The following is a 23,904-nucleotide window of genomic DNA, read 5'->3' as shown; positions in this document are numbered from 1 at the left end:
AGTGTTTGGGTGGAGAAGAAGGATGGAAAAGAAAAAAAAAACATTAGCTTTTAATGACGTTGTGATGATTCCCTTCTCAAATTAATGCCATGAAAGTCTCCCAAACATGTCCGAGTAAATTTAGAAATTTACGACACCACAAATATAACTTTTGGTCGTGGTTGATTCACCTAAAATTAGGCATTAAACCTTTTGTGGTCTATGACTTCTCTTCATTATGTTATAAAAACATGATTTCAACACTCATTTTCATCATCAAATCTACAACACCATTCAATAATGTCTTCACTAACCATCTCAACATCATCCACATTCATCATCTTCTTCTTTCTTTGTCTCATCACAAATGGCCTAGCTGCTGATTTCCATGTCAAAAGATATGGAGCAAAAGCCAATGGCAACTCAGATGATAGCCAGGTTTGTTCCTATGGTACAAAATCTTATCATTATAATGTAGCTAGTTCGAACACGAAGTTGAATAACGTTTCGATTTTGAGTTTGAGAAAGCTAAAAGTTGATGAATTTGTTTGTAATGTAGGCGATTATGAGGGCTTGGAAGGATGCTTGCATGTCAAGAAAGGCAAGCAAAGTAGTGATATCAGGTGGGAGATATGTGGTGAATTCGATGAAGTTTAAAGGGCCATGCATGGCGCCCATTCATATTCAAATGGAGGGCAGACTCGAAGCGCCCCTCAATATTCAACACATGAAATCTGACGATAATTGGATCATTTTTGAGTACATTAATGCTTTAACAATTTCTGGAAAAGGCATTTTTGATGGCCGAGGATCTCTTGCTTGGAAGCAAAATCAATGCGCTTCTTCTGGAAAATGCGACTCTCTCCCTATTGTGAGTCTTCATTCGTTAATATATTCATTTTGGTCCTTAAAACTTCTACGTATCATTAACCATGCATGTTTGACAAGAAGTTTTCTTGGATTGTAAGCTAACGAATGCGTATTGTTTACAATAGAGCTTGAGATTCTACAGCCTCAACAACACTGTAATCCGAGGCATAACTTCAACAGACAGTAAGTTCTTCCACATGAACGTGCACAACTGCAGGAACATGACCCTTCAAAACATCATCATCAACGCCCCCGGCGTAAGTCCCAACACTGACGGGATCCATATTGGAGGATCGAGCGGGGTGACTATAAGCAATGCCAAGATCGAAACGGGTGACGATTGTGTCTCGATCGGCGACGGAAGCCAACAGATAACCGTCGAGAAGGTGACATGCGGTCCTGGCCATGGGATTAGCATTGGAAGCCTTGGAAAGTACAAGAATGAGAAGCCAGTGTCAGGAGTCCTTGTGAGAAATTGCACAATCAAAAACACCATGTTCGGAGTTAGGATCAAAACATGGCCAGATTCTACGCTAGGGATTGCCACCAATATGCACTTTGATAGTATTGTGATGAAGAATGTTGGCACTCCTATCCTAATTGATCAACAATATTGCCCATATGGAAAGTGCCGATTCAAGGTATTTCTATGTTTAATACGTTCTTCTTTGAAAAACTTAAACCCCGTTGGATAACTATTTGATTTTAGAATGTGATTTGTGTTGAACCTGTAGATTCCATCTAGAGTTGCAATAAGCGATGTTGGATTCAGGAACATCGTAGGGACATCGACAACTCGAGTGGCTGTAAAGCTTGTGTGCAGCCGAGGGTATCCGTGCAAGAACGTGAAGCTATCAAACATAAACTTGAGATACATAGGCACCAATGGCACAGCCATATCAGAATGTTCCAATGTGAAGCCTACAATATCTGGAAGAGTGATGCCGCCACCCTGCACTAGGGCCTTTGCAATATGATTCATCCAAAACCCAACAAAACAAAACATATGAATATATGAATACTAGCACCCTTTCATGCTTTCTAATGTATATGAGCATGATGAGAGGTGAAATTTAAATGTATCCCTTGATGATAGGGGGTTTTCTTTTAGAGCCAAATTATGGGCACCCAAAATATATATACGACGTTTCATTTGAAATTGGATAAGTATCTTTAATTATTCAAGACATTCTTGTTTTCCTTGGAGGTCTGAATTTTAGCTTAAAGTTAATAGGCAGGGATAATATAAAATTCCATACGGATCTTAGCAAATGCATGGAAGCATGTGTGTCCACCGCCCCTGGCCTAAGTGAGCTACCCTGTGGCACATACGTGTGTCACAGTGTGAGCGAGCGTGTTGAGACGAGTGTCTTGAGCGACTTCTTTTGAAATGGGTTTTTCAAAGACAGTACCGGGCGGCACGAGTGGGTATTGCGTCCCATCTCGCGTGTTGGAGGTTGCTACATACACCTGCTATCCGGCATGGGCACGGGAGGGCCAATGCCTCGATAGAACTCGGATGCATGAATGTTCGGGAAGTCTCGATGAGATGAGCGATACGCGAGCCTGTTCTCGATGGCATGATCAAACGAGTTGTGATGGCCAACGACATCTCGAGACTCGAGATGACGCTAAGACATATGAACCATGTCGATGGGGATCGATAATATAAGATGGGATGCGACGTTGCATTGAGAGACCTTGACCCAAGCAAAGGCAAGGTCGAGCTGAATGACTTGGCCTAGTGTAGGGACAAGTCGGATGTGTAAGTATTGGTTCAAAAAGGTGTTTATCAATTAAACCAATCCAACTTCAATAGTCCTTGCAAGAGTTTTTTCGATGGCCAAGAAAAACAGGTCGGGAAAAGAAGGAAGAACTTGCATAACGAAATTCACTTTCGTTGTGGCATCGCCTCGAGCATGCATTTTTCGAACATTATAACGAGTAATGCTAGCAAACCCTATTCCTATAGACAAGGGTTCAAAAAAAAAAGATTAATTTCTTGAAATTGTATTGTTAATGTAGCAAGTGTTAGTCGTTATCAAGGCAATAATTATCCCTTCATCACATATTTTATTCCCCTTCCTATTATGTCATTTTCAAACTTATATATGTTTTAAAAAAGCTTGAAAATAGATGTGGTTGGAATTGAAGCCAACCACTTACTTGGAAAATCGTATTCCTTAAGCAAGAGATAAGATTTTAAAACACCTTTTTATTATTATTTATTTTTTTTAATTTACTAAAAAGCTACTTTTTTTCCACCATAAAAATGTTTACTTTATTTATAGTGTGTTTGGCTTAATTATTTTAATTAATATATGTCCAAATTTTTTTCATGATTCTCTACCATTCCACAAAAGTGTTTTGATAATTCAAGCAATTAAAATGGTTTTATTGTTTGCAAAATTCCTCCTTTTTAAAATTTTACTGTTTTTTTTAGACCCAAGCTCTCCCGTAAAACTCGATGATCCAAAAAATTCAATCAGCCCAATTCAAATCAGTTTAGGTTGTATTGGATTTAAATAAATGAAAATTTTATAAATTGGTAGTTCATAGATCCTCCTAAAACTAGATTGAATTGCATGAACCCCTCTAATTCTTAACGAACAACTTCTTAAAAGCTATTCATCTAATTTTCAAATTTGGATTAAGTTTATACAATCTTAGTAAGAACGTAGATAACAGCACAAGAAAATCGACCCCTCATGTGTAATATTTCAAAACTTAAAAAAAAAAATTAAATAGTTATCAAACTCGACCCCTCATGTGTAATATTGCTCTTTCGATCATTTTTTTTTTTTTTGGGCCTTATCCCTTTTTAACTTTTTCTCCAAATGTTTGATTGCTTGAGAAAGAGAACGAAAAAGACAAGATAGAATAAAGTCCATCTTTTGGTATTAAATTGCAAATAGCACATAAAACAAGGGGCTATTTGCAAAACCAATATAAATTTAAGAAATTTAAGAAAATAAATTATAATTAATCAATGATTTATTTATTAATTTTTGAAAATTCACATCACAATAATCAATTATTTCATTTTTATAAACAAACAAATAAATAAAAGCTGACTTTTTTTTATAAAAGGAAGTATAAAGTTTGTCTCTTAATATAAATTTTAAATTCGAATCATTACTCTTACTCATCGCGTACTTTCACGAGTATTCGTTAACTAATTCTATAAATTATACGAACTACAACTTTCATAAACAACTCGTTGAATGGATGACAGAGCGTTATGAGGCAAGTAGTCATATGGGTACGATACTTTACACACAAATGCTTATCCAGCTCCCTAATATCTCAGACAGACTATTTACAGAGACATATTGACCCGAAATTGGAATATGAGTCCCGTACATTTCTTTTGAACTTAGAAACAAAAACCTAAGATCAAATTCAGTTTTTTCTTGGTGTATTCATCTCTATATGCTCCAAGAGCCAAAGATTCGAAACATGAACACGACCAAATTAGGGTTTGGTTATAAACAAAAACAAAAAAGCTTGTCTATTGTGGGGCATGAATAAAGGGCTTTAGACCAAACCCAAAAAATGAAAAGGAATCCTCTTCACAACATGCATAGTGAAGAATAATAATGAATAGATTCAATTGATAAAAGTTTAATATATATATATATACACACATTGTTAAGAGAAGAGTGGTAGTGACTAGCACTCCACCACCACTCAAGTGCACATTACCTCCCATTAAAGCCAAAGTTGGAGGGTGTTGACTCTCTTTTATTTTGTTTCTTCCCACTCAATCATTATGAATAATACCGTGAGATCACCTCGATTGGAGAGGATAACGAAACATTCTTTATAAGAGTGTGGAAACATCTCCCTAATAGACACGTTTTAAAAAGCTTGAAAGAAAGTCTAAAGAAGACAATATGTACGGGTAACTCATTCAAAAGGTAAAACATAGACAAAGTATTAATTTGTGAACTAATACACTATTTTGTACAAGAACTTATACATATACGTGTAAATTTGGAAACCCAGATGCTAATTTGAACATAACTCAACAATTTAAAGGTTCGTACAAAAATCTCAATCCAAAGTATGATCCAATGGCTCTATAACAATTATTGATTCTATGGCATCGATTTGTCTCATTGAAAACCAGATCCAATCGAAACTAAAGAAACCCATTTACATTAAGATTGCATATCGCATGCTGTCGCTTACCATAAGATGATTAACTTCCGAGATTCTTGGAAACTCGCCGGAGACCCACATCCCGTCGACGCCATTAACGTGAGGTTGAGAGAAGCAAGAGAGAAGCGAAAATGGGGTTCGAAGGAGAGTGTAAATCATTGAAAACCCATATGAATTTCCCTCTCTCCGGTTGCCATCGATTACCCTACCTCCGCCGTCAGCTCCGCCGCCGGCGCTGTACATGCTTTCATCTGCCACTCGTGGGCTCTTCGTTATGTTGTGGAGGTTTCTTCTCACGGCCGCCGCCAACCGCCACATGGGATTCTCGAGATGGAGAGGCTATTTTGAGAAGAAGGTTATGGAGATTGGGAGTTTAATAATGGGAGAGTTTGAGATAGTGTTGTAGTTGGTGGGTGTTTATCATGTAGGTTTATGGTCACCTTTTTAAGGTCCTTTGAATGGGGGTGAGATTTTTCTTTTTTTTAACAATTTATTTGGGGTCCATTCCTATCCAACCCAACATGCCGACAATGTTACCTAATTATTCACAAATCAATCCTACATTACATGTTTTATTTTCTTTTTCTTTTTGGATTACACAAGAAAAGAATTAGAAAATGCATTCGATTTAACCCATTTATTAGGGATTTTGAGCTAAAGACCGCTCGTTTTTTTATCAAAAGCTTGTAAGTAGAGCCAAACAAAGAATAAAGTAATGGATTCGGTAACCTGAATTGCAACAAGGATTCAAGGGATGTTAATAAATTTGTCCAGAAACGACACTTTATAAGTTGAGACCCGATTTAAGAATTTTAAATTCATTTTAAATTTCAATTGAGACTCGATTATGTTGGGGATTATTGGGAGTGAGTCCCCGATTGACTAATTTAGAGAATGATCGTAAGTTTATAAGTGAATAATATTATCTTCATTGTATGAGGCTCTTTGGAGAAGTCCAAAACAAAGTCATGAAAGTTTATGCTCAAAGTGGACAATATCATATCATTGTAGAGAGTCGTGATTCATAACAAATTGGAGAAAGATTTTGATATCGGTTAAACATATGTGTATCGGGAATATTTTAATAAAGGGTATGTGGTAGGTCAATTTGTTAGAGGAAGTGGGAAGAAGAATGAAACAAGTAACAGTATTTGTGATAAGGACTTGCCACAAACAAGAATAAAATGGCCAATTTGTGAGTGCTTCTCCACTATATATCCTCTTGCTATCAACTTTCACTTAAATCATCTTCTTACCATTTTATAACATTTAAATTTTCTAAATTTTAATATATTCTCGATCAAAAAAATCAGAATTTTAAATTTACGTTGCAAAATTACTATGAATTTAATAAATGTCCGAGTGGAATCCTATATTATTATTTTTTTTAATTTTTTTCTTTTTTAAAATTTTTTTCTTAGGTCAAAGTCAACGTTTTTATAATACAATATATATTTTTCTAATGACATTGGTTTGGAGTGTTTTCCCACTATGATTTTGATTGATTTATAATTAGTATTTATCACCATTTCATTTTATTTTTTTGCTTTAATTTTATAATATAAAGATTTTGATTTGAGAATTTATTTGGATTTTTCAAATAAGAGAAGAATTTAGTTTATTGATTAAAAAAATTGTGAATATTATAGGGATTTTATTTACTTGAGTGTCTGAATAAATAAATTTATATATTTGTGAATTAAAAAAATATTACTTTATTCATATTATCATCGACCAAGCTAGGCTAGATCAGGAGTGAAATTTTGTGATTGGATTGACGAGTAAGGTTTACCTCTTTCATAAAACAAAGTAAAAATGGTCGAATCAATGAATCGTTTTTTAGGGTACTGCTTCTGTTGACTCGTGGAATTTAAACCAATCTACTAGGTTCACATTAAAGCATGACTGATACCGACTATTTTTGCAACAACCATCGTTAACAATGGGTGGCATAATCAAATGAAGACTTATGTTGCACGTAATTATATCTCTTTCGATCAACACACTCGTGGTCTTAGCTTTTGTCTTTTTTAGATAGCAACAACCTAGCTATGTGTACAAAGACATCCGTTATCATTTCAAAATATCATAATACAATCGAGTAGAATTATTAAAGTAAATAAATAAAATTATATTTGATAAAATAACAATAATATTGGCCTCAAATTTACCACAACTTTTCTTTTATTTTTTTTTTTTATTTTTTTTTTTTCACTTATTCCTGTTGGCTTCGTAACGACATGTCGGAATATTTTGATTTTGCACGATATATTCTTGCACTCAAACGACATTACTTTATATATTTCTGTCTCATTTAAAAAAAACAATATTTAATAAGAATGTTTTTTTCTCTTTTTCTTTTTCTTTTTCTTTTTAAATAATTTGTTTTCACTTTGTTCCTAATTTCGCAGTTTCCAGATTGTGTTGGTCCAGTTCCAACGCGTGGTTGGCTGTCGTGAATCTTACGCTCCTAGGCTAAAATCTTCTGCAACACGTTCTAGCCATTCCACTTTGAAGCCGGTTCTTTATGGGCGGGCCATTTTGTGGGCCGTGAAGAATATCACTGGCCCATTATATTTTAGATTTGTCAAAAACACCCCTATTATTGACGAATATAATTGTTTGGTATTATGGGTAATACCAAACATGGTCATATATATATATGTATATATAGAAAAATTGATTGACATATAATTTTTTTTTTTTTTTTTACTGTAACTAATAATCAAAAGCTATCTACTAAGTATTTTTTATACTCATCGATTATTTTTTTTAGACGATAATCGATCAGTTGGTCAAGGCAAGGAATATTCGAGAGCTGTGCACCAAGGAAGTCGTTTCGGGGAATAGTCTTTTTAATGTCTTAGTTTAGGGTTTAGTCTTAGCTCGTTCCCTAATTTTACTTTTACATTTAACTCAAATGATATTTTTGATATGCAAATGTATGTATATGTTTCAAATATTTTAATTAATAGAAAATGTTTCAATCTTAATACAATTTGACCCAAATAAATGTTAGGATCGCACAACTATACACACACTTGATCTAGATTAACAAAAAGAATAGAATAGAGAAAATGCAAGAATATTACTAAAAAAAATTTGTATTGATGACTTCAGGTATCAACAGAAAGAGAGAATACAGAAAATATTGAAAGTACATTTTCAACGTTCTGCCTGTAGCATATACATATATATATATATATATGGTTTAGCTTATATATAGTTTTACCCGATATAACTATTTACTATACATAATTATCTACTACATATAATGCTCATCCATGCATAATATCCCATATTACCTTACTCTGTCTTCTTCGCCGGGGCTTCCTTCTTCTCATCTTCTTCCTTTGCCTCCTCTGTTGCCAGTGCATCGGCTTCCAGTGCCGATGACTCGTCAGGACTGTCGCTTTCTTCTTTCGTTACCTTTGCAACTGCTTCGGGTTCTTCCTCCGCCTTTGACTCGTCTGTCAAGATCACAACCTCCTCTTCTTCTTCTTCTACCTCCTCCTCTTCCTCCGTTGCTTCAACCTTTTCATTCAAAACAGCCGCTTCGGAATGGGGCGGTTCGGCAACAGTTTCGACTTCAACACTCTCTTCTTTCTCCGCCTTCTCTTCCGGTGTGACGGCCGGTGGCGCTGGTTCCTCAACTTCCTCTTTTGCAGCCGTCTCTTTAAGAACATTTGTTTCTTCTAGGAGAGCCGCATTTGGAGATATAGTCTGCAAATTACCATAAGAATATCTTAAAAGAAAATATTACAAAAATTTTGAATAAATTCGAAGAGAATATAATATTAAATTACCCGTCCATCAAAATTTTAATTTTATAGGTTAACATGATCGAACAATAAGAAACTTAATAGGTTACGTGTCTTTGATAGCATATTTTGATTTAAAAACGTTAAGTTGCACACGAATTGAGTTGAAAAATCTTTTGTATTAACTTAAAATTTTGGATTGAGTTAATGACGCCAACAACCCAAAAAAGTTCACAATTCAACTCTAGCCTTTATTTTTTAATTGGGTTGTGTCTCAGTAAATTATTAACTCATTACTAACATTAGATGTTAACAGTCAAATTTTGTAACTATTTTTACCTTAATCAATTTGACTTAACTAAAAAATATCAATCGGCCAACGACCCAAATTTTATAGTTTTTCAAAATTTCAATCCAACTCAAGTTGACCCACGAACCGATAGAAAGTAAAAAAGGAATATTATTCAGATACCTCAACGGTGGCTATGGAAATGCTTGTTAAGGAAATGAAGAAAGGAGGGCGTTGCAGACACGATCGGGGAAGGAGAAGAACAAATAATTGTTGTATGAAATTTCTATGGATCTAGGAATTTATATATATAGATTCAACTCGAGTTTATTATTATAAAATAAGGTATTTATAGAAAAATAAATAAATAAAACGTTGAAATATTAATTATTAATTTTATAATATAAGGTTTGAAGTGTATTCTAGTTGAAATATTAAGTTTATAATTATTTTTTATATTAAATAATAATTATTATCAATTTTTAGTATTATTGGCCACCCAATAAAGTTGGCTTTTTAAAGTTAATAAAATGTCTCATATTTTGGATTAGAAAATTACTGTCCGACCATTGTAAGTTTGATTTAAAAAAAAAAACATAAAAGGATAAATAAATAAAAAAAATTATTGTGAGTTCTATGGGAGTACGAGTCGTGTCTCAATCCTAGTGTGGTTGATCATTCGAAAAGACCAGTTAAGCATCATTAAACGTGGTCAACCTTTACCTGACCAACACTACGTAAGCTCATAAAACAATGTTTTTTAACTTGATTAGGATTCGGCCTGATATGTTCGACCAATTCCATGCACTCGTTCGCCACTTTGCTCTTCTCTTTCCACCCCTCCCTTGCAGTACATATATGTAAATTTTAGATATTAATATTTCTATTGATATCGACATATCTCTAAAATTTAGACATCGTATCAACCTTTGAATGCTTAGGGCCCTTAAATGGCTACACTTTTGCCCCTTGTGCATGGGTTTGGATGGTGAAGAGGACCCACCAAAGTGGGACCCATTGCACATGTGGAACCTGTCAACCAATAATTAGTTGACACATCTTCCTCTAATCAACGGCCGCCACGTGTAACAAATTTTATTTTTCTTTTTAATCATCAAAATTTTAAAAATCAATATAAGAAAAACAAAAATGTGTATCATTAATATATCTAATTTTACATTATTTATGTGACATATATATATGCGTCCATGATATATGAATATAAAGTATATAATATAATTTGGCATCATTTCTAATTCTTCCCCCGCAATTCTCTGCGCTAATTCTTCCCCCGCTATGAAATTTTCAAATCCCACAATCTTTCTCTCTTTCCTGTTCAGCTGCCATCGCCATAACAATCAATGAATCCAGTTCTTCGTTTCTTTATGCTGCCTACGCTCTCTCTTTCTCTTTCGGCCATTTCGGATCACCACACGACTTTCTCTTCGTCCCAAACCCCAAACCAGATCCTAGTTCTTGTTCGATCCTGTTCTTTTCCCCTTTCCCTTTCTGGGTCTTGTCTGTTTCTTTGCTCCACACAAAATGGAAGAGATCCACCTCTGTTTTTGACCCATTCTTTCAATTTCTTTACTGGGTTTTCTCGTAAGGGAATGATGAGTAAATAGAGCTTGTTTATGTTCTAATTTGTTGGGTATTTTGTGGGTTTTGTTCTGTTTCTTTGTGTTGGTTTAACCCTTTGAATGTCTTTGGCTGTTGGGGCGGCTTTGGATTCCAAGAACATGGGGTTCGATGAGAACCGTGAGGAGGGAGATACATTGGATAGCCATGGGAAGGGGAATGAAGCTGAGAAGACTGGTGAGCAAATGAGTGAAAATTCTGTTTATGCAACGGAGGATGAGGGTGATGATGAAGGAACCAAAATCGAGTTGGGGCCTCAACTCACATTGAAAGAAGAGCTTGAAAAGGATAAGGTTAATCTTGTTCTTGTTCTAACATTCAAGATTGTTTTGTGATCAATTTTCTGCGTGTATAAGCTTTGTTTCTGTTCTTTTGTGGTATGTAAGTTCAGGATGATGAGAGTCTGAGGAGGTGGAAGGAGCAGCTTATTGGGACTGTGGATTTAGAAAACGCTGGAGGTAATTATAACTTAGAATTCTTCCTTGTTTTTCAATGAATGTCGTTGTTTTGAAATGTGAGATCCCACGTTGGTTGGAGAGGAGAACGAAACATTCTTTAGAAGGGTGTGGAAACCTTTCTCTAACAAAACCTCGAGGGAAGCCCAAAGATAATAGCCCCAATAGTGAGCTTAGGCGGTTACGGCGGTGTGTCAGTGAGCATGTTGGCCCACAAGGGAGTGAGTGTGAGAAGAGATCCCACATCGGTTGGAGAGGGGATTGTGAGATCCCAAGTCGGTTGGAGAGGGGAACGAAGCATTCCTTATAAGAGTGTGGAAACCTTTCCTAACTCTCCTATCCGACCCAAACGGGGAAGTCTAGAAAGAAAAATCCAGAGAAGACAATATCTGCTAGCAGTGGGCTTGGACTATTGCAAGCCTAAGGAGAAGTTCCCACACTTTTAAAAGGAACACTCTTCGACTGATGTGAGATCTCACATAAAATAATACTTATCTCGAGGTTTCTGCTTTTGGCTTGGTTTTGTTAGTGAGTTCCAATTCTTATGTGTTTTTGTAGAAACTGTTGAGCCAGAGGTGAAGATTCTAAGTCTGTCAATAGTGGCACCTGAGAGACCAGACTTGGTTCTTCCCATTCCGGAAGACGGGAACCTGAAAGGGCTGTGGTTTACCCTGAAAGAAGGCAGTCCTTACAGCCTGAAATTCTCCTTCCAAGTCAATAACAACATTGTTGCAGGCCTCAAGTACACCAACACTGTCTGGAAAACTGGTGTCAAAGGTTTCTTTCTGTCTGGTTCGTCTCTTCGTTTATACAAGTTCGAGTTTTGATGATTCGTAACTCGTGTTTGTTTCAGTTGACAGCTCCAAAGAGATGCTTGGAACTTTCAGTCCCCAGGTAGAGGCCTACACTCATGTAATGCCAGAGGACACCACGCCCTCTGGCATGTTCGCCCGTGGATCATATTCAGCAAGATCTAAGGTCAGCTTGTTTTTGTAACTCTTGAACTTCTGTGATATTGTCACATAACAATGCCTTGCTCAAGAACACAAAAGCCTTCACATTATTCCCGAATCATGTGGCCCCATGTTCTTCTATATATCCGATATATGCTTTACAACCCCCTCTCCTCGTTCAAAACCAGCACCACTTTACACACATATTGTCTGCTTTAACCTATTACGTATTACCATCAGCTTCACGGTTTTAAAATGCGTCTACTAATGGAGAGAGTCTACCCTACTCTGACCAGTGCCTCACACCTTTAAGTGGCTTGACTCTGATACCATTTATACCAGCCCAAGCCCACTGCTAGTAGGTTTGTACCAGTCAGCTACGTGCGTTTTGACAAACCTTCCTCGTTCTCAAAAAACTTTCTTGATCTTACCCTTTTCATTCCACGATGAGGTTCCTCAAACCTCGATTCAAACAGCTCTATATTTCATTGTTGTAATGAAGTATGAAGAGCTTTTTGTGTATGTTTTTGCAGTTTGTTGATGATGATAACAAGTGTTACTTGGAAATCAACTACACATTTGATATCAGAAAGGAGTGGGCTGCAACATAATAAGGCAATGATTAGCCTGAGGAGCAGTGATGTTCTGTTCTTAACCTGCCATTTTAGTCAATTAATTTCTCTTTTAATTACATGTAATTATAATTAAGGCCAACAAGTTTGTTAATTGCTAGGTATATGCTGCATCCAAACTTTTACAGGTTTCCAGTGGTTGGGATGAGAAGCTGAATGAATGGAAAAAAATTGAAAATAATTTTTTTTTTTTAAAAGTATTTTTAGCTTATTTAAAAAATGTATGTTTATTTATTTATTTAATATAATTCTTGTAACAAATAAACGTGCAATATAATGCAATAAAAGAGACTTTTAAAAAAAAAAAAATTTACAATAATAAAAATAATAATCATTGAAAAGAAGAAGCTAACAGGCTGTTTGGCTTGGTTGTTTCTGACTATTTCTGACAGATTTGTATCCAAGTGAAAATTACAGACATCCTTAAGTCAATTCTCACCTATACCAGAAAATTACCGTTTACCCTCTTTCAATTTTCTTTTTTTTTTTTAATAGTCAAAGTTCATGTTTTAAAATGCATTTGGGGAGGAATTTTCATGTCATTAATACTTCGTTTTTTTTTAAACTAATGTGCAATCTCATAATCTATCTTATTGGGGTCGGTATTCTCGCTAACACACTGTGTAGTGTCGGATTTTGATACCATTTGTGACAGCTCGAGCACTACGAGTAGATATTGTTCAATTTGGAGTTTTCGCTTTTTAGGTTTCCTTCAAGATTTTAAAACGTTGGGGTTTTCCCTTACTAGCTTTCCTTCAATTTGGGGTTTTCCCCTAATAACCAACGAACTCGATAAGTTGATCCGCTTACACGTCTTGACTTTACTGCTATATCGAGAGTTACTCCTTGACGTAAAATAGATAGTGGATTTGTTTCTGTCTTTTGTTGAATCTTTTTCATGGCTCGATAGATAATTTGATAAGCCAATGATTTTTTCTGTGTTTCAAAATACGGTTAACCAACATATTAACTAATCAATTACAATAAATTGGATTGGATTTTGCAATTTTTTCGTACCTTGCAACATGAACGATGAGCGTGAAAGGGGTTCAAGAATCCGTTTTCTTTTTGTAAGGGCTAAAATCATTTATTTTGGCTTTTTGACCCCATATTGTAGGGTGGATCTCGAAAGATCCCCCTCCAAGCCGTACATACGACTTTCATCGAATGCGGCTTTCCACATAATTCTATATGTATCTACCACACCCTTATAATAAATGATTCGATTTTGGAAATGATACGAAATCTGATGAACTATTTATAAACGTAAAATCGTAAAATTTTGTGAATAAAATGGAGTAAATACTCGTGCAATATTTTTAAATTATTTTTTTTCGAGATTAATAATATTTAGAGGTGAAGATTATAGAGGAGAGATAATCAATTTTTGTTTTTTTTTATAGATAATTAGATGAAAAAATTTAAAAGTTAAAATTAGTAGACTTTACTATTTATTTCCTTAAAGAACAATAATAAAACAAAATTGGGAGTTGGTAATTAAGGAAAAAATAAGAGAAATTAGTGATATTTATGAGATGGTCACATGTGATTAAAATGCATTAATTTTGTCAGCTCAAAACCAGCAAATTTGTTTGGTTCTTGACATTGCCCTCACATCATCCAACCCTTCTACACATTTTTTTAATTCATATTTTTCCAACTCTATTTTATAAATATATATATATAACCCCATTTCAATGGGTATTGCAACTTCCAGAAAAAAAAAAAAAAATAAATTATCTTCCATGTTTCTAAAGAATCTATTTTTAGTTAAAGGTACGACAAACGTCTTAATATTGTCTAAAATAACAATATATTTGCAAAAGTCGATAAAATGAACTAAAGAAAGTATGTATATGGTAAGATTTTTATCTAATAATTACTGGGGATGGATAAAAAGTGAAAAATCAAAATAGACAATAAAAGGAGTAATTAGCAAAAAAGATAAAATAGCTATAAAAAGGACTAATTAGCAAAAGGGAAACAAACATAAAGACAGCGTGGAAAATACGTAGATCCAACTATTATAAATAGAAGACAATTTGATGACTTGGACATATGATTGGACTTATGATCAATCATGAAACGGTGGGTTAATGGGTCACGACTTCCTCCCTTCTAAACACAATCTTAATGAGCTGGCAATATTATAATTAAATTAAAGATATTTGATTATCACACTTCGCCAAATAAGCATGAGGTGCCTTGCCACCGACGATGAGGTGGTTCAATTTTTCTTTCTTCTAATTAATTCATGCTTAAAAAATGTGGAAAAAAAAAACCCATCTATTTATTTTTTATTTTTTTTCTAATTTTTCTAGTATGGGTTGAAATTGTAAATAATATTTAAATATTTATTTTAAAAAAAATATATATGAAGGAAATAGTATTTAAACAAAAAAAATTATTATATTTGTGTTAATTATTAATTATATGAATTGATCTTGTATTATACATTTCTAGTATTAATTATTAAGGATTAATCAGCTAATTTTAAGTATTAATCATTTGAAAGATGAGATTGATTGAATCTTGGGCCGTAGGGCCGCCCCAAACGGCAGAAACCACCGTGGGACGGCGGTAGCCGGAGGTGAGATTCGGATGTTGGTTTTGTTATTGGATGATAATCATTGAAAGAGAGACAGTTGGCGGCAGAGCCGGCCTCGGAGTTGGAGCACCAAACCCGACACCAAATTCCTTTGGTGGGCCCCTGATATGTTCTATTTCATTTTCGCTTCTCGCGATATTTTGATTAATTTCTCGTTGTGTATTATTTTTTTCCCCTCTTTTTCTTTAATTATAATTTTCCGACGAGGGCACGAGACATTCGTGAATAAATTGATAAACCTAATTTTAGATAAAAATAAATACTCCAAAAATTAAAATAATAAAAAAGAAAAGAAAATAATTTTCTTTTAAAAGATTACTTGAGAAACTTTAAAATTTACAAATTTTATTATTTTTACCGGACCAGATAATAATAATAATAATAATAATCATAATCATAATAATAATGATAATAATAATAATAATAATAATAATACATCACTTCTAAATTATATTTTAAGATTTAATTACCTATTTGAACATAATTTATTATCCTAAAATCGAAACTTTAATTTCAAAATCTTAATTGGGTTATTCAAAACATTCAGTGAACAAACTAAGTTACTGTACAAAAAAAATTCAACATTATCGTGAGGAATGTGCATATTCGATAATTCGACAGATAAACCGACACCCGAAAAGATTTGGCTAATTTTTGGTTCGATCTAAAGAGGAAAAGAAATTAAAAATAGGAAAAGAAAAGGTAAAAAAGAATTAGTTCAAATGTGATTAAGAAAGGGTACCCTACATGGCCCACTTGTTAAGAGAAAAGCCTTCCCATTAAAGTATGGTTTTTTTTTTTTTATGTCTTAAGGAAGATCCCATCTCTTAGTTCACGACCCATTTGCTGTTCTTCTCCATTTCTTTAAATACTTGTTTCCAAGTTTCAATCTTTATATTTGTGTTCTTCATCTCCTTCCTCATTGTTTCTCTGTCAGAGCTTTTCTCTTGCCTGGCTGGTTAGTATCCCTCTTGTTGCCATTGCTAATTATGCCTCTTTTACATTTGGGTTTGCTTGCTTACGCCTGCTATCATTTCTAATGAGCTGATCTAGATCTGGGTCTTTCTTTTTTTCACTTATTTCTTTGAGATTTGTTGATTTGGGTTTTGTTTGAAGGAGTGATGGGACAATTTGAATTGGTTATTTGTGTTTGTATGGCTTTGAATTCTTTTTCCTTCTAGTTTTTCTGTTTGATTTACTTGTGATCTTTGAATGTGTTGTTTTCTTGTTTTTGCTCTGTTTAAGTTGGTTACTGAGCTTGTGAGATCTGGGTTTGGACTTGTTTAGTTTAGTTCTTCCTGAGATTTAGTCAGCTTTAACTTTAACTGCAGTTGAACTGTTTGTGAAAATGTCTCTGTGAACTTGTGAAGCATATTGATTTAGAATTCTAAGATCTGATACTGGGTAGCTTTTTTGATCTGCAGGAAGTTGTGGAAAATGGAATTTTCCATGATTTTCACTGTTTGTAGTGCATTGTTGCTTCTGAGTTCTTCATCTGCAGATGCCCAAACAGCCAGCCCACCATCACTTAGCCCAGCCCCAGCACCAGCGCCAGCCTCAGATTTTGTGAACCTCACAGATCTGCTCACTGTGGCTGGTCCATTTCACACCTTCCTCAGCTACCTCCAGTCCACCAAAGTTATTGACACCTTCCAAAACCAAGCCAATAACACAGAGGAAGGAGTGACTATCTTTGTCCCAAAAGACAGCGCTTTCTCGGCGCAAAAGAAACCGTCTCTCTCGAATCTCACCGACGATCAGCTCAAATCTCTCATCCTATTTCATGGCTTGCCACATTTCTATACCCTTTCTGAATTTAGGAACCTCAGCCTTCAGAATCCGATCACTACATTCGCCGGTGGGCAGTACAGTTTGAACTTCACAGACGTTTCAGGGTCTATCCACATTGGCTCTGGCTGGACTAACACAAAAGTGAGTAGCAGTGTGCATTCAAGTGACCCTGTAGCAGTTTACCAAGTTGACAAAGTTCTGCTGCCTGAGGCAATCTTCGGAACCGATATCCCGCCCACCCCAGCACCGGCACCGGCACCCGATATCGCTCCTGCTGCAGATGCTCCTTCAGCTGATAGTGATGGAAAGACTGCTCCATCTTCAGAACCAAAGCCATCATCTTCCAACAGGATCATCAACTGGGGGAGTTTGATTCACATTGTTTTGGCAATTTCAGGTGGATTTTTGTTTTGATTGTCATAAAAAATCCTACCACCCATTTATTACATTAAGAAAACAATATTGTCATTTTGTTCTGTTATTCATGTGAAGCTCCATTTTTTTGTGAACATATATGTTGTTTGATTTGTGCATGAGATTTCCTATTGTGTGGTCTATAAATTATGATGGGGAAGGAATTTTGTTTTACACTTCAATGTTATATTTCAACATAAAGCAATACCACACACCAATTCTTATATTCGGATACTCGCCCATCCCAAGAACACGTTTCAGTTGATAAGGATCACTTTTGTTACGTTCAAAGTTCTTCCAAAACATGTGCTCTTAACCATGTTCTAGCACCGACAGTTGGAACTTGTTCGAGCTCGAAGAAGTTGAGGCCATTGAAATAACTTAAAAATAATTAAGAAAGGTTGAGAATGACATTATTTTTAGTTTCCAAGCCTTATTTTGTCACAATTTTCAAACTTTATAATATATTTTATAAACATTTGAATATAGAATTATACCCAAACTTTGAAAACAGAAAAATATTTAAATTATTGCCTTTTATGAGAACAAATAATTCACTTATAAGGTTAAAAATTTTAAGTTTTTTTATAATCAAGGAAGAGAGGCATTTTAAGTTTGGTAGTAAACTTTTGAATTTGGGTTGATTATGAGTACCAAGCCATTCGTGCATTAATTAATGGAAATTAAAGCCTCCCAAAGAGAGATTGCGTGATGATTAAGAAATGTATTAGAGAAGAGAGAATGAACAAAGGAATGAATGGATTTTCATTTTGAAAACTCTGAAGAGAGCAAAAGGGTGTTGAATTATATTACATATCATTTTTTTGTTCAAGCATTTCAGTGGCTGAGTTTAGTTTTTGGCTCCCCATTTTCTGGGTCTCAGCAGTTCCTCAAAACAAGCACGATTTTCTCTCCTTTTCCTCGCCTATTCTTGTCCCTAATTCTCATCCCCCTCTTTGCCTCTTCACATCCTCTTCTTCACCATGAGATTCATTTCTTGATTAATCGCCTCCATCTCCAAGCGTATGAGTTTTCTCTAGGTATCATAGTCTTTTAATCTCCTTTTGCATTGCTCTTAATTGTTTTTCCTTTCTGGGCTTTCTTTATTTTCCTTGAATTTGTTGATTTCACACTGTTGGATTAATCCCCCCAAGTCTGAAGTACGTTGAATCGCAGGTAATCTATGGCTCTTCAAATGGGTTTTTGTTGGTTTTTCATTTCATGGAATCTATCGTTTCGTCAATGATCGTCTTTGTTCCATGTTTTTGATGTTGGTTTCATTTGTAGTATTGATTGGAATTTATTGTTTCAGTAGTTAGGAAAATTTCTTTGTGTTTAAAGATTGTGCAAAAAGAGAGGTGAAGATGTCAAGCTTTGTGGGTGTTCTTGTTTCTGATCCATGGCTTCAAAGTCAATTCACCCAAGTCGAGCTTCGAACCCTCAAATCCAGAGTAAGCATTGAACTCCCTTTTGCTTGAGAGCTGCTCAAGTTGTTTTTGGTTATGTTCTTGTGAATTTTTTTCAGTTGATATGAGAAATGTTTTTTATGGATTCAGTTTCTTTCGGTAAGGAGCCAATCGGGTCGTGTCACGGTCGAAGATTTGCCACCTGTTTATGCGAAATTGAAAGCTTTCAGTGGAATTTTTACTGAGGATGAGATTAAAGAATTCTTGAAGGAAACAAGTCGAGACGTCGGTGAAGAAATCGATTTTGAGTCGTATCTTAGGGTGAGTTTATTCATTATTGGATTGCTATCTGTTTATGTTGAACTTTTCTACAAGCAAAAGCAGTAGTTGAATTTACATGATTCATTACTGTAGGCATATTTAGATTTACAAGCCAGAGCCACAGAGAAATCAGGCGAATCTAAGAATTCGTCGTCGTTCCTCAAGGCTGCCACAACTACGTTCCATCACGCAATTAACGAATCCGAGAAAGCATCTTATGTTGCACACATAAACAGTTTTCTGGGTGAAGATCCATTTCTGAAGAATTATCTCCCTTTAGATCCAGCTACCAATGATTTGTTTGACCTTGCGAAAGACGGCGTTCTTCTCTGGTAGTCGAAACAACTTAAATTTAGACGTTTTGATGTTTAACTTTGTGTTAGATCCATCTACCAATCTTTGTTTATGCTTTTGGTTGCCCTGTGCAGTAAGCTCATCAATGTAGCTGTTCCAGGGACCATAGACGAACGAGCTATCAATACGAAAAAAGTCCTTAATCCATGGGAGAGAAACGAAAACCATACGCTCGGCCTTAACTCCGCAAAGGCTATTGGATGCACAGTGGTTAACATTGGCACACAAGATTTGGTTGAAGCTAGAGTGCGTTAAAAGCTACCTCTCTGTAGCATATTCATTTAAATAAATTTATTGTAAAGTTTCCTAACCTTTGTCCCCTGTTTTATTTTATGTTCTAGCCACATCTGCTGCTTGGATTGATATCACAAATCATTAAGGTACAAACGAATCGATCTTCTTCATTTGATTTTCCGAGGTCTTCACTATTCGGACGCTTTGTTTATTTCTCTTAATCATCTGGGAATGTAGATTCAAGTGCTGGCTGATCTTAATCTGAATAAAACTCCTCAACTTGTGGAACTGGTTGATGATAGCAAGGTGGCTTTCTTTTCTTGAAGCTGATATCATATGACTTGTAACACTTCTTACAATTATTATCAATAATCTTTCAGGAGGTGGAAGAACTCATAGGGTTAGCACCAGAGAAAGTTCTACTCAAATGGATGAATTTTCATCTGAAAAAAGCTGGCTATGAGAAACAAGTCACAAACTTTTCATCAGATGTGAAGGTTAGAAGATTGATTATAAAAGTTAGATATTTGAATGGATTTTAGATATTTGATCATCTAAACTTAGTTAGATCCGTTCGTCATTTGCAGGATGGGGAGGCATATGCTTATCTGCTCAATGCTCTTGCACCGGAGTTCTCTGGTCCATCGACTTTGAACGTGAAAGATCCTACCGAAAGAGCAAATATGGTTCTTGAGGTTGCAGAAAAATTGGAATGTAAAAGATATCTAACTCCCAAGGACATTGTTGAGGGCTCACCTAATCTTAATCTTGCATTTGTTGCCCAAATTTTTCAGCAAAGGTGAGAAGATTCATTTTCTCCTTCGTGTTTGGTTTGGACTGAACCACGATGGTTAACCGGTTACTCGAGTCTTACCCATGAGACGAAATATCATAAGTTGGAGGTCCATATGATTTCGAGTCGAAAACTTGATTGGAATATAGAGAATTTGTTGACTGGTTGTCTATAGCAGTATGTTTCATTGAATATCTTATTTGAATTGCAAACTTGTAATGCAGGAATGGGTTGTCTGCCGATACTTCCAAAATGTCATTTGCAGAAATGATGACTGATGATGTCGAAACTTCGCGGGAGGAGCGGTGCTTCCGGTTGTGGATTAACAGTATTGGCATAGCTACATATGTGAACAATGTTTTCGAGGACGTCAGACACGGGTATTGTTTTTGTTTTACCATAACTTATGAATCAAACTATTTATCCTCCTATTTATGGACAAGCTTGAGATACGTCCATACTGCAGATGGGTTCTTTTGGAAGTTCTTGACAAGGTTTCTCCTGGATCAGTAATCTGGAAACAGGCAACAAAGCCTCCTATCAAGATGCCATTTAGAAAAGTTGAGAATTGCAACCAAGTAGTAAAACTTGGGAAGGACTTGAATTTTTCTCTTGTAAACGTAGCTGGGAATGATATTGTGCAGGGAAACAAGAAGCTTATACTAGGTAACTGCGAAATTTCTCCTCGTTTCTAGAACTTCGTTCACTTATAGCTTCGATCCGTATTCACATTCGAGCTTGAAATGAGATGTTGTTATGTTGTGTTTATGATTTGTTTGATTTATCAGTTGCTAGCAGAAAGATTAATCAACCATACTCTTTAGCTATATACATCTAGAAAAAGAATGAAAATGATTTGTGTAACAGCCAAATCCCACCGCTAGTAGATATTGTCCTCTTTCGGCTTTTCCTTTCGAGCTTCTCAAGGTTTTTAAAACGAGTCTGCTAGGAAGATGTGGGATCTCACAGTCCACCTCTCTTCGGGGCCCAGTGTCCTCGCTGGCACTCGTTCCCTTTTCCAATCGATGTGAAACCTCCCAATTCACCCCCTTCGAAGCCCAACGTCCTTACTGACACACTGCCTCGTTTCTACCCCCTTTCAGAGCTCAGCCTCCTCATTTGGCTCATCGCCCGGTGTCTGGCTCTGATACTATTTTGTAACAGCCCAGACTCACTGCTAATAGATATTGTCCTCTTTCGGGTTTTCCCTCGAGGTTTTTAAAACGCGTCTGTTAAGGAGAGGTTTCCACACCCTTATAAAGAATGTTTTGTTCCCGTCTTCAACGGATGATGATTTTACTGCCTAGTTACTGCTGTTGATTCAAAATTTCCATTCTGTAATATAAGAGACTTGGAGATCCTCAAACTAGAGGTAGAAATTGCAAGACCAAACATCTAAAGACAATTGGCTTCTTTATTGAGCAGCATTTCTATGGCAACTGATGAGGTTTTCTATGCTTCAACTGTTGAGAAACCTGAGATCACACTCTCAAGGTAAAGAGGGCAAAGAGATTACAGATGCTGATATTCTGAATTGGGCAAACAACAAAGTGAAGAAAGCCGGTAGAACCTCCCAAATGGAGGGCTTCAAGGTAAACAATTGAAGAACGTTCACGTTTTTACGTCGACTTTCTTTCGTTGATTGTTTCACGTCAATGATATTACTTCTGGTTTCAGGATAAGAACCTTTCAAATGGCGTCTTCTTCCTCGAACTTCTTAGTTCTGTGGAGCCAAGGGTGGTGAACTGGGCAGTTGTTACAAAAGGAGAGACTGGTGAGTCCTTATGCCCCTTTTCCTCCAGTTCGATCTTTCCGATCGTTTCAGTTTTGCCCACGGGTCGGATAGCAGTCTTACCGTAAAAATGTCAAATTGCAGACGAAGACAAGAAGCTGAACGCGACGTATATTATTAGTGTGGCTCGAAAGCTCGGCTGCTCCCTTTTCTTGCTCCCTGAAGATATTATTGAAGTAAGTTGCTGCAACTAAGTAGATAATGGCTAATCTTTTCAAGAACTGGTGATTGCAAGTGTTGTTAAATTGTTGTTGTTGAACAGGTGAACCAAAAGATGATCCTTATACTGACTGCTAGCATCATGTACTGGAGCCTGCTGCAACAAGCAGGGGAGTCTGAGCTGTTAACCATGAACGACGGTAACGTTTCGGATGCAAGCACCGAAACGTCCATGGACGGGACGGGATCATCCTTGGCTGCCCAGACATGTGCTTTGGCAATGGAGGACACTGCTGAAGTTCAAAATGAAGATTCTTAACAGAGAGCTACCCAGAGAAGCAAAGTCAGCATTCCTTTTGTCCCTTTGATTAAATTTGTTTATTGAGAGGATATAATACAGGAAGATGTTTGGTAATAGTATATTCATCCTCTTCTAATTTTGAACTAGAAAATTTTGTTCATTAGCTTATAATTTCTTTTCAACCATTATTATATCAATACAATAATAATAATAATAATATGGGAAAGGGAAAGGGTTACTATCCTTGTCCCTTGGTTCCGGGTATCAGATATTTCTATGACGTGGCTTTTGGTTTAGACCATATTTCTATGACGTGGCTTTTGGTTTAGACCATACTCTCGACCCAAGATGTTTGAAATTCTCGACTTAAATGTCTTGAAGTTTGAATCTCTCAACTCTATGTCGTTAAGACTTAGGGCTCTGCGTTAAGAGCCTCACCAACAAAGCAACTGTGTGGTGATGGTGGTGTGACAACAACCGTGGTGGCGTTTGCCACTGAATCTAAAGCTTCCTTTGAAACTCTAGCGTTTGACACCATCAACTCGGCCAAGTTCTATCATAGCTACTATGTGATCGTTAGAATCAACATAGACAACACTAAATCAACACGCCAAATTCATATATAAATAACTTTTTTTAAATATATTGAAAAATAAGAAAAGATGGGAAGATGAAAAATCACTCGTATTAATGAAAACCACCGTCATCTATTTAATTTTAACGTTTTTTTTTATATATTATATTAATCCTTGCATTTCTCCATTTTTATATTGCTGGGTTTTAATTATAAAAAGTGGTTCTTATTTTAAGTGTCAATAATAATAATAAATAATAATAATAGTAGATAGGTCCAGACGTTTAATGTCACATCTACCATATGTATGCATATTAAATTTTCGGGTAAGATTCAAACTTTTAACCTACAGTATTAGATAAAAACAATAATTATAGTAAAAAAAAAATTACCCTCAAATTATTTCAGTTTTAAAT

The 23,904-nt window shown here is 35.6% G+C and overlaps 4 protein-coding genes across 8 annotated transcripts; all 4 read left to right on the top strand.

The window, feature by feature from the left end:
- Window positions 1–279: 279 nt before the first annotated feature.
- On the top strand, window positions 280–1,878 carry LOC111455215 (exopolygalacturonase clone GBGA483-like). Its single transcript, XM_023096796.1, has 4 exons — window positions 280–417; window positions 539–850; window positions 975–1,490; window positions 1,584–1,878. Exons 1-4 carry the CDS (start codon window positions 280–282, stop codon window positions 1,824–1,826), a joined length of 1,209 nt encoding a protein of 402 aa, XP_022952564.1. The 3' UTR covers window positions 1,827–1,878.
- Window positions 1,879–10,329: 8,451 nt separating this feature from the next.
- Window positions 10,330–12,909, top strand: LOC111455218 (rho GDP-dissociation inhibitor 1-like). The gene is made up of 5 exons (XM_023096799.1): window positions 10,330–10,994; window positions 11,093–11,159; window positions 11,715–11,933; window positions 12,010–12,134; window positions 12,643–12,909. Exons 1-5 carry the CDS (start codon window positions 10,764–10,766, stop codon window positions 12,718–12,720), a joined length of 720 nt encoding a protein of 239 aa, XP_022952567.1. The 5' UTR covers window positions 10,330–10,763; the 3' UTR covers window positions 12,721–12,909.
- A 3,262-nt stretch (window positions 12,910–16,171) lies between these two features.
- On the top strand, window positions 16,172–17,730 carry LOC111455217 (fasciclin-like arabinogalactan protein 7). Its single transcript, XM_023096798.1, has 2 exons — window positions 16,172–16,307; window positions 16,774–17,730. The coding sequence occupies exon 2, from the start codon at window positions 16,787–16,789 to the stop codon at window positions 17,552–17,554; it is 768 nt and encodes a 255-aa protein (XP_022952566.1). The 5' UTR covers window positions 16,172–16,307; window positions 16,774–16,786; the 3' UTR covers window positions 17,555–17,730.
- Window positions 17,731–18,282: 552 nt separating this feature from the next.
- Window positions 18,283–23,169, top strand: LOC111455211 (fimbrin-5-like). 5 transcript variants are annotated; one of them, XM_023096789.1, is made up of 16 exons: window positions 18,283–18,594; window positions 18,867–19,005; window positions 19,111–19,281; window positions 19,375–19,613; window positions 19,710–19,881; window positions 19,977–20,015; window positions 20,107–20,175; window positions 20,250–20,366; window positions 20,457–20,668; window positions 20,887–21,042; window positions 21,129–21,328; window positions 22,088–22,254; window positions 22,340–22,436; window positions 22,539–22,630; window positions 22,717–22,933; window positions 23,003–23,169. In XM_023096789.1, exons 2-15 carry the CDS (start codon window positions 18,919–18,921, stop codon window positions 22,930–22,932), a joined length of 2,034 nt encoding a protein of 677 aa, XP_022952557.1. In that variant the 5' UTR covers window positions 18,283–18,594; window positions 18,867–18,918; the 3' UTR covers window position 22,933; window positions 23,003–23,169. The 5 variants fall into 5 exon arrangements, with proteins under 5 accessions (XP_022952557.1, XP_022952559.1, XP_022952555.1 ...); XM_023096791.1 differs by lacking the exon at window positions 23,003–23,169 and having other exon boundaries at window positions 18,870–19,005; window positions 22,717–22,996; XM_023096787.1 differs by lacking the exon at window positions 23,003–23,169 and having other exon boundaries at window positions 22,717–22,996.
- The last annotated feature ends 735 nt before the right edge of the window (window positions 23,170–23,904 follow it).

The sequence above is a fragment of the Cucurbita moschata genome, unplaced genomic scaffold (assembly GCF_002738365.1).
Source record: "Cucurbita moschata cultivar Rifu unplaced genomic scaffold, Cmos_1.0 Cmo_Scf00017, whole genome shotgun sequence".
NCBI lineage: Eukaryota > Viridiplantae > Streptophyta > Magnoliopsida > Cucurbitales > Cucurbitaceae > Cucurbita > Cucurbita moschata.
This window is presented reverse-complemented; position numbering and strand designations above follow the sequence as displayed.